At 39.7% G+C, this 15404-nt stretch overlaps 1 protein-coding gene across 6 annotated transcripts in view; it reads right to left on the bottom strand.

Moving 5' to 3' along the window:
* The window catches only part of STAG2 (STAG2 cohesin complex component), a 69110-nt gene that overhangs the window by 31017 nt on the left and 22689 nt on the right, over positions 1–15404 (bottom strand). For 5 of the 6 annotated variants that reach the window (XM_081847876.1, XM_081847872.1, XM_081847875.1 and 2 more), the window contains exons 2-7: positions 9283–9437; positions 8035–8113; positions 7378–7539; positions 5794–5890; positions 4517–4593; positions 566–770 (exon numbers count right to left, since the gene is read on the bottom strand). In XM_081847876.1, coding sequence (XP_081704002.1) covers positions 566–770; positions 4517–4593; positions 5794–5890; positions 7378–7539; positions 8035–8113; positions 9283–9326 — 664 coding nt within the window. In that variant the 5' untranslated portion in view covers positions 9327–9437. Of the gene's footprint in view, positions 1–565; positions 771–4516; positions 4594–5793; positions 5891–7377; positions 7540–8034; positions 8114–9282; positions 9438–15404 lie in introns of those variants that run through there. The other variant, XM_081847877.1, reaches the window with a different exon arrangement.

Raw genomic sequence — 15404 nt, 5'->3', positions numbered from 1 at the left:
ATATAACAGGAATATATTTTCTACAACAGTATAGTATCTTATTCCATAACCATTTGAAATAACCCGAAACTTTTCAAAAATGCTTTTCATTACATATGTTTTATTCAGAGAGACTATCCTATTTTTTGTGGATGGGTAGCAATCAAATCCCATGTCTTTGCCTGGTACCAAAAAGCTTTCCCAGGGGCAGAACCCAGGGCAGATATTCTCAACCATAGCCATATTCTCATGGACATTTTTCCAGTTGCATCTGCTTTATTTCAGAAGGCAGAGACAACAAAGCATCCACATGCTAACATTCAGTAATACAGGAGGGAGTCCAGTGAGGATGATCTCAGTTTTTGGATATAGCCCAAAATATATTTTATTTTACTGTGATTATTCCCACTTTAAGGAAGGCAAATAGGTATCTATTTTATCAAACTATGTTTTTCTCTTTGGCTTACTGCAGATTTCTGAACCAGTCATCGCAAATTCAATAAAATATGGGAGAAATCATTATTCAGGATGCCTTTTAAGACTTAAAAGGAGAATACACAAAATCATCCTAATAAAGACTGCTTACCTGCCAGTGTGCTAGTATGTCGAAATGCCCTGACTTGAGAGTCTGATAGTCCTGTAAGTAGTGAAATGACTGTGTCCATCATATATTCATCATATATGATACTATACTGACACTGCCGGACCAATACTCCAATAAACTCACAAAAGCTTGACTTAAATTTCTTCCATTGAGGACCAGCCATGGTAAGTGGATAATCTCCACTATCCTACAATAGGAAACAAATATATGTTAATGATATTTCATATTATTGTTTGTTAAAATATAAGACGACTTGAGGAACTAAAACAGCAGAAGTAAATGCTGTAAATGTCAGCATTCTTCAAGACCCAAGAAATGCTCCTCACAAAAAGGATTATCATTGTTTTCTTTAGTACATAAGATATTCTAAGTTTTGTTTTGCTTTCCAAAGTGGAACCAAGATTTCTGCTCACCACAAAAACATAACAATTTTTTGCAGAACCAAAACTCTCAAGGCAGCAGGTGCATTTGAACATGCAAGAATAATAATAATCACTATGGAATAGCCTTGGGGAAAGAAGTTATTTTAAGAAAACTACATAAACTGAGATGCCAACAAGCAGTTTTCAAAACAACGCAGGGATTTCAAAAGAAACCAATGATAAGCAATCTGTAAGACATCTAGTTTACTGTTGAAGTCAACTGTCCTTTTTAGCTCTTGAAAATACACACTTCTGGAGAAGAGCTCCCTTATTAGGGCATAAACTGATAACCTCTTCAGAGCAGAATATGTATGGCTCTTGTGCAGTTTATTACCATTGTGCTAAGAAATACAGCTAAACCCTTTTAGATGAATAGTTGGAAGCAGTCTTGAAAAAAACATATTGAAACAGTATTTCAAGGTTTAAACAGTAGAATGATATTTGTGTAGGAGCATGTACACACATATGTAATACTTATCAAATATTCCACGTCTTTATGACATATCATATTGTTTCTAAACTTAAATACAATATTAAATCTAACAATGCCAATAATATGAATATGGCTGTTTAACAGTGCCCTGGGTTAATATCTTTTAATTTATCTCACGCAAAAATTCTCAAAACTCCACTGTCCATTGTTTTCTTCATTACTGTTAAAAGCCATTATTTAACATTGGAAATATATATTCTTTTTAAATGTCTTGCTTCCAATAACTTCTTTGGGACACCTATCTCTATTCATGCTTGGTATTTCATCGCTCCCCTTAAAACAGGGGTGGAGAAGCTTCTTTAGCTGAAAAGCTGTAGGCTCACATGGACAGCCCTCTGTGGATTACATGCCCCTAGTGAGTGGGGCCAGGGACATGTGGGCGGAGCCACACATGATTTTTACTTTTGTACAGTAGGCTACATTCCAGACATGCAAAAGCCAGGCAGAGGATTACATACACAAACACTTCCACACACAACAGGCATTGTGCACTCAAGGAGGACATAGAGCAGAGACAGGTGTGGCACAGAGAAAATCTTGAGGGCCCAATAGAGGCCTGGAGGGTCATATTCGGCCTCTGGGCCAGAGGTCCCCCACCCTATCCTGAAAACCAGTGTTCAAAATTCACTGGTCGCCAGTCACATTTCGCAACTCACAACCATCTACTTGGTGACTGACATCACCATCTGGCTGGCTGGCACACAGTAGCATTTCTTGCTGCATACCAGCCAGCCAAGCTGGAGAGATGTCAGAATCACCAGCAACTCTTGACATCTCCACAAGTCGGCAGCATCTTTTACTGTCACACTACCACAAAAGTCAGCTAACTCGTGTAGTAGCATGGCAGCAAAAGACGCCACTATGCTCCAAACAACCCATCTGTGGAGATTTTTGTTGCTGGCAACTCTGGGTGGAGAGGGGGAGAAATTAAGACAATGGAGCCAGGAGAAGAACAGAAGCTGCTTTATTAGGGTGATGGTGGCTGAACCACAGAGCTGTCCGGAACACACAAGAACACACTTTCCTTGAACTCTGTTCATCCTATCAGAAGGATACACGAGAGTGGCCCCAACAGAATTATCTGCACATCGTTAATACCCTGCCTTCCTGAACACCTGCATGGATTAAACACCACTGATTATTTTTGTCATTTAATATCACCGCCAAGGACACTTGGAGGCCGAAGCTGCATGGTGTTCATCTTTTTATTCCATAAACATGCAACCTAACATCTCAATAAACTAAGTTTCCAAGGTTTATTTTTTAATGAGCTACAGAACCTCAGGGCTGCAAAGGGATGTTTGCAAAACAAGTGAACTTTCATACTCCAGAATGAAGCTCAGAAGGATTTCTAACGTTTAGTGGATAGGATTTCAGAATTGTGGGTTCTAGTCAAAGCTAATCCTACTCAAAGTAAATCCATTTAAGTTACGAGGCATAGCTAACAGGGTCATTACAATCAATGGGTCTACTCTAAGCAGAACTTATTTGGCTACAACCCACTGTCTGGCCAGGTATTTTTCTCTTAAGACAACTCTTTAGTCCCTAGTGGTTCTCTGGACTCTCTTTTACTTCTGTGTGTGTGTGTGTGTGTGTGTGTGTGTGTGTCTCCCCTTTGACTCTCTTCTACTGTTATCACTGCTATCCTTTCTTTTAGGACCAATTGACACAACAGTACTTCACACTGAAGTGGGGTGTGTGGAATTCAGACAAGGCCATCAGCCTTATGAACGCCTCTTAACTCACATGGTGTGGCATGCTACTTTCTGGAAAGTTTGAAAGATGGCTTGAGCAACATTAAAAATGGTTGTGCTAATCAGCCATTTAGAAGCACAGGAAAATTTTGAAAAGGAAAATGGTTATAAAAATGATAGTTAATATATAGTTATTTGTGAACTTAAACCATATCGTGACATTTTGTGCCTTCATGGCACAGGACCTACATTTCTTTTTCACAAAATGCATATATCAATGCTCAAGGTCTCCTCTAAGTACTCACATTCATTTTTATCATTCCAGTTCCAAGAATACTCAGTAGACCTGGTTCCCACCACTTTTGCTTGGTGTTAGTTTTGTAATGCAATCATATGAAAGTTTATTCAGAAGTAATCTCCAGTGAATTCAATGGGACTTACTACCAGATAGGTGTACATATTTTCAGCCTTACACCCCAGAGAAGTGGGGTTAAGACCTTAGTTTATTTATCACCCAGTGCCAACTTTGGGTGGGAATCCATTAAAGAGCCCTGTCAATGGAAGCCCTGCAGTCAGTGTGTTGGACTATGACCTGGGAGACCAGAGTTTGAATCCTCACTCATCCATGAAGCTCACTGGGTGACTTTGGACCAGTCACCATCTCTTAGCATACCCTACCTCACAGGGTTGTTGTGAGGATGAAATGGAGATGAGGAGAACCATGTACACTACTTTGAGCTCCTTGGAAGATAAATGTGGGATATAAATACAATAAGTGAAATAAAGGATTTCTGCTTCTGTAATGGGGCTTTATTCCCTTCCTCCACAAGCCACCCCCCAAACTGGCTTGGGGGGGGATTGGAGTAGCCGCCACCACAGCACACAGGGGCAAAAGAGAGGGGACTGTTCCATCCGGCAAGTCAAAAAGCTTGCCCTGACAGAATGATTGCCTTCAGTATGATGCTGAATTCCAATCCTTTAAAAATCAGTGAGGCTGTTTATTTTTTGAGGTGATTTTTATTCCAATGGAGACTCAAACATTCCACTGTGGTGATCGTAACTTAGGTTTAAAGTGCCATTTGGTGGCTAGCTTACATATCTGAGTTTCTAGCGCTGCTTAAAACATCCCTTCAAAAGAGATGCCATCATTATTATCTGCATGTTTTAACTGTAAGTTCATTTCCACTGCTTTTACTTATTAACTTTCCACCCTACCACTATCCTTTGTTATGCAATGTATTACATCAAACATTTATATCCTGCGACATGATAGTTCATTTCATAAATGCATGACAAATTTTCTAGAAATATGTCTAAAATTTACCTCATCAAATTCTTCAGTCATTTTCCGAATAATTTCTGAGTTTTGCATATGTCGAAACATCTCTGCTGTTACAACCCCTACAAGTAACAAATAGTGATTTAAAATCACATCATACAGTATCATAGACCTTAACTTCTGTGGGGGGGAAAAACGTTATGCAGGAACATACTAAACTGAAATGTCATTTAATGTTTTGACAATAAGCACTGTTTGTGTATACAAACAATTACAAATTCAGGCAAGGCCTGCTTTATAAGCTGCTAACATGCAAGTTTTTATACAGTTGGCTGTTAGAATTTTCTAAAACATGTTATATGCTATATTGTATGCCACCTCAATCTCTGGCAAGCCACTACAGAAATATTGTTAATAAATTAATCCTGAAATATTATGATTCACAAACACATGAAATCCTAGTTGGCAGCCTAAGATCAATCCACAATGTCTTCAATTTTTACAAGCAAGAGAACCGAGGAGGAGGAGAGAGATAATAATAATAATAATAATAATAATAACAATAATAATTTTATTTATTCCCCAGCCACCCTGGGCGGCTTGCAGCACATATAAAACATAGTAAAATATGAAACATTAAAAATTTCCCAATATAGGGCTGCCTACAAATGCCTTTTAAAAGTTATGTAGTCCTTTATTTCCTTATGGTACAGGGCTTGTTCTCAAGCTAATAAAACATAGTTTATTAGACTGAGAAAGTGACATCTGAACCGAGTCTTGCTCTCCAACAACAAGAACTGAAAATACTGCAAACTATGCTATTTCTTCTACCTCCTCACTCACTGCAATGTTTGTTTTTTTAAGTGTTTATTGAAGAAGATTTCTCAAATCTTTAAAGAAGAGGCAGCTAACCCATTAGAGTGAATACATTGTTTCCTCACTACGTGACCATTGAGTTGTGAAATTTAGACATCCTATCAACTCAAGCCATCGTTTGCAAGCCTACTTCAAACAGTGATTTCCAGTTCTGATTTGCTGGCTGGTAACAAAACTCGGGTTATAAATTCAGATGCCATGACAAACCATAGTTGTGCTTCCTTAGCCATACTTGGGCATCATGTCTGAACTGAGCTACTCTGTGACAGGCAAGTCTAATGGAAACATGTCTAGCCAGCTGTGCTTAAGAGAGAGAGTGGTGGCAGGCATTTGCAAGCCAAGCCCCCACATTTAAGTTGAATAGTTAATTGAAAAAAGGGTGGGATTCGAATTTTTTTTTTTAAGTCTGTAAGGAAGTAAACGCTACTTCCAAATACACTTCTTACCTTTACAGCCTGAACATTGAATAAAGAAGTTGATGAGATCAAGAAGTGCTATATCCCTGTCATGTTTGTAGGATTCTATCCAGTCATCTACCACAGACTAGGGAAAAATAAATAAAGCCACCATTAAATACACTGTAACTACCTTTTCAAGATGCAGCTCCCACCCACCCCAAAAAAGCCACCAATCAAAAAATTATGATAAGCTCATAAAGTTCCCTGAACCAGTTCTTCTAAACAGCAAACTAAGTTGCTTATTTCTTTACTTTCTTTCATTTCTCAAAGTATTAGGCTATATGCATTCACTAGCAGAATGTTCTTCTGCTCACACAAAACAACTTTCCCTTCTCCTTCCCCTCTGCCAGCCCTGCTCCAGTTATGTGAAACAGAGAAGTCTAAATTGTTGTGAACAAAGTATTTTGCTTGTAAGCAGCTTCTACTGGAGAAAGAGGTAAAATGTTTTAATCAAGCAAGACAGTTCTCAGTTAAAACTATAGCTTGCAGATTGATGACAATGAGACAAAAGAGTTAGGTACACTGATTTTAATCCAAAGGTGCCTTTCAACTCAGATGCTGCCCCCTATGAGCAGAAGGGTACCTTTGGATCAAACTATTTTTATGTTTGTATCTAGATACAAACAAATGATTCCATTAACCAAAATAGTTTAGAAGTATTAAATAAACCTGCACTAATAATGCACACTAGCTCTTAAGATTTGGAATTTAGAAAGTACGTCATTCTGCCAATACTGGTAGAATTAGCTTCATAAATTAATTTCTGAATAGGCAAAGTTAAAGGACCCCTGGACAATGAAGTCCAGTCAAAGGCAACTATGGGGTGTGGTGCTCAGCTTGCTTTCAGGCCAAGGGAGCTGGCATTTGTCCACAGACAGCTTTCAGGGTCATGTGGCCAGCATGACTAAACCACTACTGGCGCACAGAGTCTTGGGATTATGTTCTCCCCCTCTGAAGGAGAACTTTGGAAGTTTCACTTAATAACAGCATGTCTTGTTATCAATATTTGGGCAAACTGTGGTCAGCCTTAACTATGGTTTGCTGAAACAAGCAAGTTTTATCAAGTTGTCTTCACAGTCAAAAATCGCCCATGTGTTAAACTGCTGTTAATATTGTTCAATAGAAATTTCTGCCTTCCTCCTCATAGCTGCACCAGAGGAGAAGGAGAAAGGATTTTATGAGCCCAGGGCTTTACTGGAACTTAAAATGCTAAAGCATTATTTAGTTTATGTTCAAACATAACCAATATGATTATATGTTCTTTTATTAATTTCTTCATGAGGTCATGCTCAGTTTATAGCCAGAGTGGGGAACTGAGGGACAGATTTGAGTTTGGACAACTTTCCAGGGGTTCATTCCAACGGTTAGACAAACAAACAAACAAAAACAAAGAGAATAATGCTAGTATCTCTCCCCCTCCCCATAGTTGTCTCGCTGTTAAAAAAATTATGTTTTAAAATATAACATCAAGGATGTGCATAAGAGCCCAACTCTTTAGACAGTTTCAATTTTATAGAGTGCTTTATTTACACTGCTTGAATATTCACTTTAAGACCCCCTAAAAAGACTTACCTGCATAGCACTCTTGCCCATTTTAACAACTTCAAACAGCATCATGTTTTCCACACCATTCTGCTGGTGATGCCCATTCATTCGATTTGGACCACCAGGCTTCCCTGTTCCGTTTCCAACTTTCCCCTTCTCTCCTGTACCTTTTTTCCCCTTTTTACAGGTCTGTATAAATATCAAAAGCAAATCTATTTATTAGTAAAAGTATAATTGAACTATTTCAGGCATTATTATGTGTTACCAGAGGTTTAAGATTTTGGAATCTTTATTTACTATAAACCACTATTAGCACCCGTTGTGTTCTGCCAGTTTATGTTTGCTGAAACAAAAGTTTTCAACACAAAGACCAAGATATAAAGGGTTGCATGTACACAGTGACTTTCTGGCCTGCCCATTCTAGTAGCAACCTATCCCTGGTAAACCTGCCCCCAAAGATGTGTGAACACTCTGGAACACATTTCATGAGAAGAACAGCTTCAACTTGAAGAGAAATCTGCAACCTCCCCACACACTATTACACCAACATTATTCAGATTCAAACAAGCACTTAAGTCACCATTACTGCATGGATAAAATTTCATTCAAAAATTATATAAAATATAAACCAGCTTTATTACATTGCCACCAGTCTATATGACTGAGAATGCCAGATACACATACCTTTCCTTTTCCTGGTTTCTGATTTTTTCCTTCAATATCTTCAAAGTCAGTATCTGAAGAAAAATGTGTTTCAGACTCCCTAAAAAGACATATTTTATATTCTTGGTAAGTATGCCTTTATTTTGAAAGTATTTTATTTACCATGTCTATTACCTGGATGCAAAATAGTTTGCCCTGGCTGAACAGGGTTTCAATATGAACAGGTTTCAATATAAACAGGAAGGTACATGTCAGAAGCGAGCCAGTCCATGACAGTACAGGAGTGGTATCAGCATATGATACACACCATGCCAATTCAGAGAGGTGGAAGGATGAGAGCAGAAGCTAGGAAACCTTGAGTTAATATGTGGATAAAGAATATTTCCTACCCATCATCTGAAAAATTTAAATGGTGACAAGAATACTGCATACATAACAATGAAATTTGCATGCATCCATATCAGTTTATCTTCCTGATGCAAGCAGATACTTCACTTAAGCTGCAACTCAAAATAAACTTACTACAGTGTAAACCCTACTAAGCTCAATGGTCATAACTTTGAATAAACTCCCAGCATGATTTGCAGGAAGCAGCAAACCAACAGACTGTGTGCAATTAACATCAGGTGAACAAATAAAATTTAGACAGCACACGATTTAAAGGGGGAAAACAATGCAGTCAGAGTAACACTCATTTCTTTGCTCATCCTTAGCAAGTAATACTTTTGTAGTATCTTAAAAAGAGCACACTCAGCAGCCCTGTTTGAGCCAGTTGTGAAGTAGTTCATTACTTACACCACTGGTCTTCCACTAGTGGGTCTGGAATCACTAGTGGGTTGCAGCTTGATCCAAGGTGAGTTGCAACAACAGCACTACCTTCATGTGACTATATGCTAAAAGATTAAGAAAGTGGGTCTTGGGTCTGAAAAGGTGGAAGACACCTGACATACACTACCCCAAATCTGCAAGAAACACCTCCAACACCTCCTTGATCATTGAACTTATATGGTTTAAAAAGCCATTACATCTGAAGAAGCCACAAGACAAATATTTATGGCAGGTACCCTTTGATAGTGGCTAAATTGTTCAAGCAATCTTTTTAAGTAACATCACATAATTCTTTGATGATGAAATGATGCTAGGACTACTGACTTAATATAAGCCATAATTTTAAGGCACATATATAATAGTATATATCATTGCTGTTGAGGGGGGGAGGAAGATGCTTTGTGGGTTTATCATTTAACATTGCTATTTTAAGGTACTTACTGAAGCAGAGCAAAATTAGTTGTTGCTTCTTGAGCTGCTATCATTTCTTTATCATCTTCTGGAGCACTACTGTGTTAAAAATGCATTCAAAAAGCAGCTGTAGTTTGCAAAAGTAATTGTTTATCACTTTATTCTCTTGTTGCAGTAGCCTATACCTGTTAAAAAACAAACAAAAGGTTAACTCAATTTACATAGCAGCTTGTGGTTTTAGTTGCTCTCATCAAATATATATTGTTGCTTCTTTAAAAGTAGCCCCCAAAGATAAAATAAATAAAAGTTTTAACTTTTTTTCAAGAAGCAAGATATACTTGGGATTAGTATATATATATGCACGTGAAATATCAATCTCAGAATTGTCTCACTGTGCTCCTGGGAATATAAATGCCTTCGAGAACAGAACAGATCAAATGTTCACTGGATCTAGCATCCTGTTTTCATAAAAAATCAACAAGATACTTCAAGAAACAGAGAAGGCAAACTGCAATCTTCCCTACTGTTTTCCCCGCAAACAATAGCTTTAAAGGAAAAAAATCATATTCCAACATGAAAGTTCCATTTAGTTCTCTCATAGTTAACAGTCAGTGAGAGACCTACAAATTTGTCTAGTCTCCCTTTAAGATCATGTAAGAAGTTCATGTAAGTTATTACATCTTGTAGTAGCAAATTTCAGATTAACTGTGCCCTTAGAGAAGAACTTTCTTCTGTTTCCGCCAAGTTTATTAATGTTTATGCATTTCAACAAGTAGCCCTGAATTCTGTATTATGAGAGAGAAAATTATCTCACTCATCCAGTTACTCAACACCATTCATACTTTATATGTATCTATCATTTCACTCCTATGAAGGTACTCCAATCCCTAGAACATTTTGGTTTACCTTTTCCCAGTCTTTTCCAGCTCTGTAATACCTTGTTACAGGCAGAATGATCAGAACCATACAGAGAATTTCAAATGTGGCTATACTATAGATTTATATAATGGCAATGCGATACTGGCCATTTTATGTTCAATCACATTCCTAACAATACCTATTATTTGAGAAAATTTCTACTTGAACATTGAATCCCTTGAACATTTTGGTTTACCTTTTCCCAGACTTTTCCAGCTCTGTAATACCTTATTATAGGTAGATGATCAGAACTATACAGAGAATTCCAAATGTGGCTATATCAGTGATGGAGAACCTTTTAGAGACTGAGTGCCCAAACTGCAACCCAAAACCCACTTATTTATCGCAAACACCAACAATGCAATTTAACCTGAATACTGAGGTTTTAGTTTAGAAGGGGAAGTTGGCACATCCATGTGGAGACACAGTGGAGTAATAAAGTGGTATCTCAGTTTTTGAACGGCTTAGTTCTCGAACTACTTGGAACCTGAACACTTCAAACCCGGAAATGAGTGTTCTGGTTTTCGAACTTTTTTCAGAAGCAGAACGTGCTCTATTCTGAGTATAACTTCCATTTTGAGTGCCACACTTCCGTTTTCAGAATGAGGAAAGGCGGGCTGGGCGGCAAGCGAGCAGGCACCTGCTGCCCTCCAGCACTTCGTCCCTCCGCCATCGCAGCCACAACAGCAACCACCCCCTCTTCCAGCTCTGGAGGCGCTGAGTGAGGGAAGGCTGGGCTGGGGCAGCAAGTGAGCAGGCAAGTAGGAGTGGGATCGGGCTGCTCTGAGCTGGATCGGGGCTGCTCAGCTGGGGAGGTGCAGGCTACGTCACACTTTCCATTGAGGAGTTTGCGGCTGCACTCCCCTCAAAGGAGAAGTTTAAAGATCCTATGCATCAGATCCCCTGCAACCCTGTGAAGGCAGCCAACCTGAATAATTGATGAGGTTGGGGACGGTGGGGGCTGCCCGGAAGCTGCATCTGAGAGCCCCTGCAGGCAGCCCGTGAAGGCAGCCAGGTGCTCTTCAGCTGAGCTGCCAGCTCCGCTCCTAGGGGATCTCTCAGAAGTTGAGGCTTCGTGCTTCCCAGCTGAGAGATCTCCACCCTGCTCCTGCTTGCACACAAGTAGGAGTGGGAGCAGGCAGCTCAGCTGGGGAGCAGGAAGCATCCACTCCACTTCTGACTCCGCTCCTATTGGCCCTGGCCAGAGGGTGTGTAAAGCCTCAACCTCACAGCAGCAGGAGAAAGACGGCTGCTTGGAACTCTCTGCAGCCCACCAACACGTCAACGCACTTCTGAGCGCGTGCACAGAGCTGCACCCCACCCCCCAGCAGAGGCTCCCCAAGGGAAACCGCGTGCCCTGGAGGTTATGGCTCCGTTTTGCGCGCACATACCCTGGTGCCCCAGCCGAGGTGCTTCTACTCACTTGACAACTCAACACACTGCCCTCGCCTTCTGCCGGCTCTGTGCTGGGGCGATGGCGTGCGTGCCCACAGAGAGGGCTCTGACTGCCCCCTCTGGCACATGTGCCATAGGTTCACCACCACTGGGCTATACCATAGATTTATATAATGGAAATACAATACTGGCCATTTTATGTTCCATCACATCCCTAACAATCCCTATTATTTGAGAAAATTTCTACTCTGCATTTCTTACCTCAAAAGCATTCCCAAATTTTAAAAAAGAATTCTCCTTAATGTTGGTAGACAGAGACCTAAAGGTGGCAAGTGGACCAGATCTTAAGCCATTGAGAATCTTTCAGTTTACCGATAGGGTCAGTCTCTCACAGCAATTCAAAGTAGCAAGTGGAATGGACTGGGGCTGTATGCTACACACTGGGAATTACTTTGCAGTTGCACAGTACACATTACCACTGTATTAAGCAAAATGCTTGTTCACCAAAGACACAGCAATGCATTTTCATTAACTGCAACTATGGTAGCCAAGCTGCTATCAGTGGTGACACGCTTGTCCAATTCCTGACTGTGGTTTTTAACATGTTTAAAATACTGTAAGCAATAGCTAATTACCAGATGGTTCAAGTGCCTCTTGCGAGGTTTCAAGTTGAAAACAAATGACAAAATTGAAGACCATATACAAACATTTCAGTTGTCTAAGCTTTAAATCCAATTAATCAAATTTAAATATTATCAAATGCAACTGAACACGATATTCTTTTAATTTTACACCAAAGTCTTGAAATGTAATTTCCTGGCAGGAATAAAAGGTTAAAATTCATACTGCCACTAAGTGATGCTAAAACACAATCAGCTTACTTTAAAAAAAAATGTATCATGCTGGAAGATCACTTGGTGGAGCTCTAGCCCAAAGCTAAATAAGACAGGTCACCCAGAGGTTGACCTAGCTATTTCTTGACAGGAAGTTTAAACTGTAACAGCTAAGGCAGAACAATATTATAATGAGTTAGAATTTATATTTTGCAGCTCGCTAAATAAAATTACGTACATAAGGTACTCCCTCACTTTAATCATGCAGAGCTTAAAAAACCCCAACAACAACTATAACAACACAAACAAACCCCAAACCTGCTGCAACAATGAGGAAGGTAGTGATTTACAGAGTTTTGCATCGTGATTAAACTCATCACATTAATATATTTGAATATTTGTTATATTAGTTAATTTTCTAGGTGACAGCGTGTTTTCAGTTGTAAGCTAAAGATTCTGCCACAAATGAACAATCTGATTTTAGAGCGTTGCTCCATTAAGAATTATGCAGATAAATGTCCACTGAAAATGAGAATTGCAAATAGAATGAGCCAAAACTGATCAAACCTCAGGGACAAAAATATCTATATCACCTCACACAAAATGTGGCTCTCAGCCAAATGTTTGGAATGTTCCCATTGAAAAGTAGAATGACTGTGAACTGACACTGAGCAAGATGAAAATGCTACAGTGAATAATCCAAGATGGGCTCAGTCACACATGCAGTTCATCACATGATATGACCACAGCCTATGTGAACCAGGCCCATCTGGATTTAAAACTATTATTATTGTATATTTCCCACGAGGGCTTGATAATGAAGCCTACATATGGAGCAAATATTACTGTTCAAGAAAAGTACACTCCTGAAGGTCCAAGGTGAAAAAAAAAATGTTTTATAGTCTGATGCAGATACTGTATAGCATTGCCAAGCACTGCTAATCTTTTAACCAAATGCAATTTTCAGTAACAACAACAACAACAACAATAACAACAACCACCTGCCCTTCACCCTAAGGTCACAACCATCACCACCACCTGCCCTTCACCCTAAGGTCCCAGGGTGGGTTACAACAATAATAAGCACAACATTATAAACAGTTGAAACTACATATAATCACAAAATAAGGTGTGTCATAAAAATATGCATCTCTGGTGTCAAAAGCCAGAATAAAGAGGTCACTGAAAATGATATATTAAAGTTGCTGGACACACTTCTGTAGACAGGGAGTTCCATATGTTAGGGGCTGCCACAGAGAATGTCCTATTGCAGGCCAGCAGAACCCCTAAACTATGAGTCTGCTCCTTCCAGGGGAGGGCAACCGCATCCAGGACAGACCATCTCCCCACCTCCTAAATACATTACATATATTGTCTATTCAGCTTCAATTTATTGACCCACATCCAGCTCATCATCAGCTCCAAGTGCCTCAACTGCTTCTCTTAATTCATATGGAACAGAGAGACATGGCTGAGTGTCACCTTTGTACTGATGACACCTTGCTCCAAATCTCCTGGCAACAGCTTCCAGTGGCTTCATATAGATGTTAAATAGCATAGGAAACAAAGTGCCTCACAAAGTTGTCACTGTAGACCTCAAGGGTGCAAGAACAATGATCTCTTGGCCAGATGACAAATGCCCATTCAAGGAACTTCCGGGTTAGCGCCATCGGTAATGGCGGAATCCCTCTGACTAGGAGGGATTTGCTTTGTGGGAATCGGGTCTGTCCACCATGGCGAAGGCGGAGACCCTTTAAAAATCACAGGTGGGTGAAACCTGTGAACGTGGGATTCAGCGGGCACCCTTTGTGCCCCCCCCAACTCGCGGGGGAACCCGACTACGGGCTCCGGAGCGAAGCGGGGTGAGCGGCGCTGTGAATCGACTGCTTTTTCCACGGAGCGAAGCCGCACAGCCGTTACGGGAGAGCGCTGGCTTTTTCCTGTGACAATTCAACTTCAAAAGCAACTACCAGTGAGTAGGATAAATCGGGAAAAAAGGAGAGAGAAAAAGATTCAATTTGACACCGAAGCGGGGAGGCTTAAACAGGAAGTCCGCCTTCCGCTTTTGTAAATAGACTGAAGCAAAGACGTTACAAGCTAAAGTCTTTGAAAGTTTTTTGATATAGGATTAAATCTCCATTGGTTAAAAATACAAAACCCCCCTTGGAAGCAGGTGAAGAGGGGGGAAATTTGGAATTTTGAATTTAGTAAGCCTGCAGGAGTGAGGGGAAGATCAAATTACCTCAGGCAGGATTTAAATTGAACAAGTCAAAAACTAAGGTTTTAGAGAAAACTTAACATCAATCGAAAAAGAAAGGTTTCAGAATGAGACCGGTTTGACCATGGTTAAGAAAGTGAAATATTTGGGGATTAATATGACAGCAAAAAATGTGAACTTATTTAAAGACAATTATGAAAAATGTTGGACAGAAGTGAAAAAAGATCTAGAAATATGGTCAAATTTCAAACTTTCCTTGTTGGGTCGAATTGCAGTTATAAAGATGAATGTATTGCCTAGAATGTTGTTTTTGTTTCAAACACTGCAGATTGTGGACAAGATGGACTGTTTCAAGAAGTGGCAGAAAGATATTTCTAGATTTGTCTGGCAGGGCAAGAAGCCCAGAATAAAATTTAAGATATTAACTGATGTAAAGGAAAGGGGTGGATTTGCCCTGCCAGACCTCAAACTTTACTATGAATCAGCAGCATTCTGCTGGTTGAAAGACTGGCTGCTTCTTGAGAACACAGACATTTTGGACTTAGAAGGATTTAATAATGCTTTTGGGTGGCATGCATATTTGTGGTACGACAAGGTTAAAGTACATAAAGCATTTAAAAACCATATTGTCAGGAAAGCATTGTTTAATGTTTGGATAAGATACAAAGATTTATTGGAAAATAAAACCCCAAGGTGGTTGTCACCAATGGAAGCGAAAGCTTTTAAAAGACTCAATATGGAGTCCAAATGGCCAAAATATTGGGAAATTTTGGAACAAGAGGGAGACA

This window comes from Podarcis erhardii (assembly GCF_964252035.2).
Source record: "Podarcis erhardii genome assembly, chromosome: Z".
Classification (NCBI taxonomy): domain Eukaryota; kingdom Metazoa; phylum Chordata; class Lepidosauria; order Squamata; family Lacertidae; genus Podarcis; species Podarcis erhardii.
This window is presented reverse-complemented; position numbering and strand designations above follow the sequence as displayed.